The 4,888-nt window shown below is 38.3% G+C and overlaps 1 protein-coding gene across 1 annotated transcript; it reads left to right on the plus strand.

Moving 5' to 3' along the window:
- Nucleotides 1-60: 60 nt before the first annotated feature.
- Nucleotides 61-1,398, plus strand: VTP21DRAFT_4109 (uncharacterized protein; the record flags this gene model as incomplete). Its single annotated transcript, XM_069394484.1, has 1 exon — nucleotides 61-1,398. One exon carries the CDS (start codon nucleotides 61-63, stop codon nucleotides 1,396-1,398), a length of 1,338 nt encoding a protein of 445 aa, XP_069255717.1.
- Between the last annotated feature and the right edge of the window lie 3,490 nt (nucleotides 1,399-4,888).

Genomic DNA, 4,888 nt, shown 5'->3' on the forward strand with positions numbered 1-4,888 from the left:
AAGTGGAGAAACACACCGTTGCATTTGGCAACACAGAAGGATAGAAGCCATATTGTGCATATGTTAGTGACCGACTTTTGTGCAGAGGTGAATATCAAAGACAAATGGGGAGGAACCCCACTGCATTCGACATCGCAGAACTCTAGGGGCGAAGTTGTGAGAATGTTGGTGACCGAGTTCGATGCAGAGGTGAATATCAAAGACAATCGGGGACGTACTCCGTTGTTTTATGCAGCAGATGGTAACGATGAAGTTGCAATGATGTTGGTGACGGAATTCGGTGCAGAAGTGAATATCAAAGATATATGTGGATCAACTCCTTTACATCTGGCGATTCAATGGTGTAGGGACGATACTGTAAGGGTTATAGCATCTGAATTCGAAGCAGGAGTGAATATCAAAGATAGGTCGGGAATAACACCATTGCATTTAGCAGCAGAGTGGGGTAGAGATGATATTGTGAGGATGTTGGTGACCGACTTTAGTGCAGAGGTGGATATCAAAGACAAGCATGGAAGCACTCCGTTGCATGCGGCAGCAAAGTATGGTAACAACGAAATTGTGAAGTTGTTGGTGACCGAGTTTGGCGCAGATGTGAATATAGAAGACGAATGGGGAAGTATTCCACTGCATTGGGCATCGCAGAGCTGTAGGTGCGATGTTGTGAGAATGTTGGTGACCGAGTTCGGTGCAGAGGTGAATATCAAAGACGATCGGGGACGTACTCCACTGCATTGGGCAGCACAAGGGGATGAGAGTGGAATAGTGAAGATGTTGGTGACGGAATTAGGCGCAGAGGTGAACATTAGGGATGCGGATGGGAGATCTCCACTACATATTGCAGTTCAGTGTTGTAGGGACGATGCCGTGAGGATGCTGGTGGTTGAGTGTGGCGCAGAAGTGAATATCAAAGACAAGTTGGGAAAAACGCCGTTGCATTTGGCAGCAGAGGGTGACTATATGGACTATAGGGACTATAAGGACGAGATTTTGAAGACGTTAGTGAACCACTCTAATGCAGAGCTGGATATCAAAGACAATTGTGGAAGCACTCCGTTGCATATGGCTGTAGAGCGGGGTAGAATTGATATTGTGAAGTTGTTGGTGACCCACTTTAGTGCAGAGGTGGATATCAAAGACGACCATGGAAGCACTCCGTTGCATGTGGCAGCAAAGTTTGATAGAAATGATATTGTGAAGTTGTTGTTGAACGAGTTCGGTGCAGGAGTGAATATCAAAGACTGTGAAGGAAAAACTCCTCTGCATTTGGCAGCACATTGGCGTAGAAGCGATATTGTGAAGTTGTTGATTACCGAATTCGGTGCAAAAGTAGATACTGAAGACGAAGCAATACTCCATTACATATGGCAACATGGTGGTGTGATGACGATGTTGTGAAGATGCTGGAAACTAAGTTTGGTGCAGAGAAGAATATCAAAGGTTAGCAGAGAAGATCTTTATTTAATTGGGGCGCAGTATGAGGAAGGTATGGAGATCAGAAGTGGCGATTGATTCACTAAGCTCTGTATAAGGAATATTGTTTAAATATTTGATTTAAATAGCTTGAATTTATCCCAATCGAATTGCTGCAAGCGTTTTCTAGCTATACCAATACGAGTAAATATAAAGAGAAAGAAGAGTAGAATATACTCTAAATGATGCGAAGCGAAAGCTAATATTTCACTTTGTCAACACGCTGTTCTGATTACTTTTTTTGCAGTATTGAAGTTTGATGTGAATGTCAAAATCCAAATAAACGGAGAAATTTTTGTTAATACGGAAGGTTGAAGGAGTGTTATTTCGAAGTGATGGAAAATGCACTTGAGATAAATATGAAAGATACGCTTTGATATTTGCCTCTCAATATCAATTTAAAATAGTTAAAGATAAATAGGGAAGATCTCTGTTGCATTGAACAACGTTAGGGAATAAGAATGAAGTTGTAAAAATATTGGTGATAAAATGCGGTGCAAATGTGAATATAACGTAATTGAGGAAAGAGTATCGTTGCGTTTAGTTGCAAAAAAGGGTGTTCGAGAAATTGTGATGTGGTTGGCCGAGTTCGCTGCAGAAAAGAAAGTCAAAGGCTAATGAAACAACCTAATTAAACCGGGGAGCAGGATCAAGTAGAGGATTCATGTAATTATGGCTGATTTCCCTAGAGATATAGATATTGGTGAGTACAGTATAATTGTTAAGTAGATATACAAATGGGGACAAAATTGGCACCATGTTTTACAATTTTGTAATTTCTTGTAAATATCTCCTTATTGAATGAAGAAATATACGAGCGCCTCAACCACAATAAAAATGTGGATCTGCTCTTGTAGTTGATTCACTTGCTACCCTGGTTATGTATGGTCTTTACAAACTTATAGGGTTTTTAAATCAGATCCTTAGGTAAACTTGCTGTTGCAAAATTTTGGTCGACATATTTGTTACCTTTATACTTAAGAATTCTTTTAATACTTAGTATATCCTCCCTTAGCTTTATAAACTGCACGGATCCTCCTCGGCATACTTTCGTAGAGCTTGTCGATATATAGCTGATCCATGTGCTCCCATGTGTATTCAATTCGATTCCATAGTTCTTCCCTATCTCTTGGCCTTGTCGGATATGCTCGAAGTTTTCTCTAAAAGATACTCCACATAATCTCTATTGGATTTAAATCTGGTGACTGAGCAGGCCATTTCAAAACTTTTATTCCATGTTTTCGCAACCAAGCTTGGGTTGTCCTTGCGGTGTGAGGAGGAGCGTTATCATGTTGAAAGATGGTCTCTTCTTTATTGAGCCCATATCAATCGAGTGTTCCAATGAAATCTTCTGCCAAAATTTTGCGGTACAGCAGCTTAGCACTCACTCCACCATCGATACGACAAAGATGCCCAGCTCCTTGCGAAGTTATGCAGCTCCACACGGTGATGGGGTCTTTTCCATACTTCATCTTTGGAATGATATTTGTTGGAGAACGACCAGGCATGATCTAAGTCTGAATAGTTGTTGTGTTACGACGGTTATTTCATACTTATACAAATATGTATAAGCAAGTATCTTATCATCATTATTAGTCATCATCTCCTATTCTATCATATATATAGGATGTGCTTTCTCTCTTTTGAATTCTCTTGTAGTGTGTGTTATTTGTGTTATCCCTTCTATCTGTCTTCTTTCCTTTTATTAATATACTCTTAATAAGATCCAACAATATTACATTCCCGCAGAGGCTGTCCCTCTTTTACATAGGTGTATTGCTTTCCAGTAGTCTGTATTAAAGGAATGACAGTCTCATCGGAGAAGTTTATCTTTCGAAATTTTTCAGAATTCCATCTTGTAAGTTGTGCTACAAATTTGTAACGAGCCAAAAAATGTCGTGGCATCAACAGCGGCTTCCTAGGGATCGATCTAGGCTTTACTTTGGATCGTTTAAGCGCTCTCTTTATGGTTTTGGTAGATGCATCCTTATTAAGCTCTAACTCCACTGTATTTGGCAACACGGCGGTGTGATGATGATGTTGTGAAAATGTTGGAAACTGAGCTCGGTGCAGAGAATAATATCAAAGATTAGCAGAGAGGATCTTTAATTAATTGGGGCGCATAATGGGGAAGGTATGGAGATCAGAAATGGTGGTTGATTCACTAAGCTATGTATAAGGAATACAGTTTAAATCTGTTTAAATAACTTGAATTTATCTCAATCGAATCGTTGCAAGTGGTTTCTAGCTATACCAATACGTGTAAATATAGAAAAAGAGGAGTTGAATATCTCTCAGAATAATGCGAAGAGAAAGCTAATTTTTCTCTTTGTCAACACTCTGTTCTGATTACTTTTTTTTGCAGTATTGAAGTATAAGGGTTTTCTTGAAGATTTTCTTGAATATAACAGATTATATATATTTGGTGAAATTTCGGAAAGCCAACTCAATTGCAAAATTCCAAGTGTTGGATTACGAATTTGGAATTTGATTTTACACTACTTCTTTACAGAGTATAGCATAGCGAACTCGAAGATATACGTTGATTTACCAAAAATTGTGAAGTTATTGTTGGTCGAGCTGGATGTAGACGTGAATACAACTAGGGAATAACTGCATTGGACAGTGAGGTTATAAAAAGGTTATTAACCGATTGTCAATATCAAAGGAAACCGAGAAAGTTTCGTTAATACGGAGTGAAGAAGCAATTTTAATTTGTAGTGATGGTAACTACACTTGATACAGATATAAAGAATATACTTTGACTATTATACTGTAAATTGATATGGAGAGGTGCATATTAAGAACAAATAGGGAAGGACTCCGTTGCATTGGGGAGTAAGGACGAAGTTATGAAAATGTTGGTTACCAAATGCGGCGCAAATGTGAATGTTAGTGATAATAAGGGAAAAAGCGTCGTTGTATTTGGGTGCACAATAGGGTTGTCGGGAAACTGTGAGGAAGTTGGTAGCGGAGTTGTGTACAGAGGTGAATGTCTAATTAATTCAGGGAACATGATAAAGGAGAGGTAATATGCAGCTACGACTGATATCACAAGAGATATAGGGAAAATTCGTGAATACAGCATTTTTATTAAGTAGATATATAGCGTAAAAGTTTGATGATAAAAAACTGATAAACGTGGAAATATTTTAAGAACTATTACTCTAGATTTTAATCTCATTACAGGACATTTTTAACAAGAAAATGTTTCTGAAACTTTGATTCATCAATAATTGAAGAGTCTAGAAATAATTTCTATATGTAACAAAGTTGAATTTACAGTCATTATGTCTGTTGAAATTTCCAAAAATAGAACAATACATGAATGGAAATTTTGATTTTGGTGAGTACATTTGAGATTAATGTGGAGGGTACGGCTCATCTGACATATAACGTATTGATACAAGGGACT

The sequence above is a fragment of the Calcarisporiella thermophila genome (genome assembly GCF_041956535.1).
Source record: "Calcarisporiella thermophila strain CBS 279.70 unplaced genomic scaffold VTP21scaffold_2, whole genome shotgun sequence".
In the NCBI taxonomy this organism is placed as follows: domain Eukaryota; kingdom Fungi; phylum Calcarisporiellomycota; class Calcarisporiellomycetes; order Calcarisporiellales; family Calcarisporiellaceae; genus Calcarisporiella; species Calcarisporiella thermophila.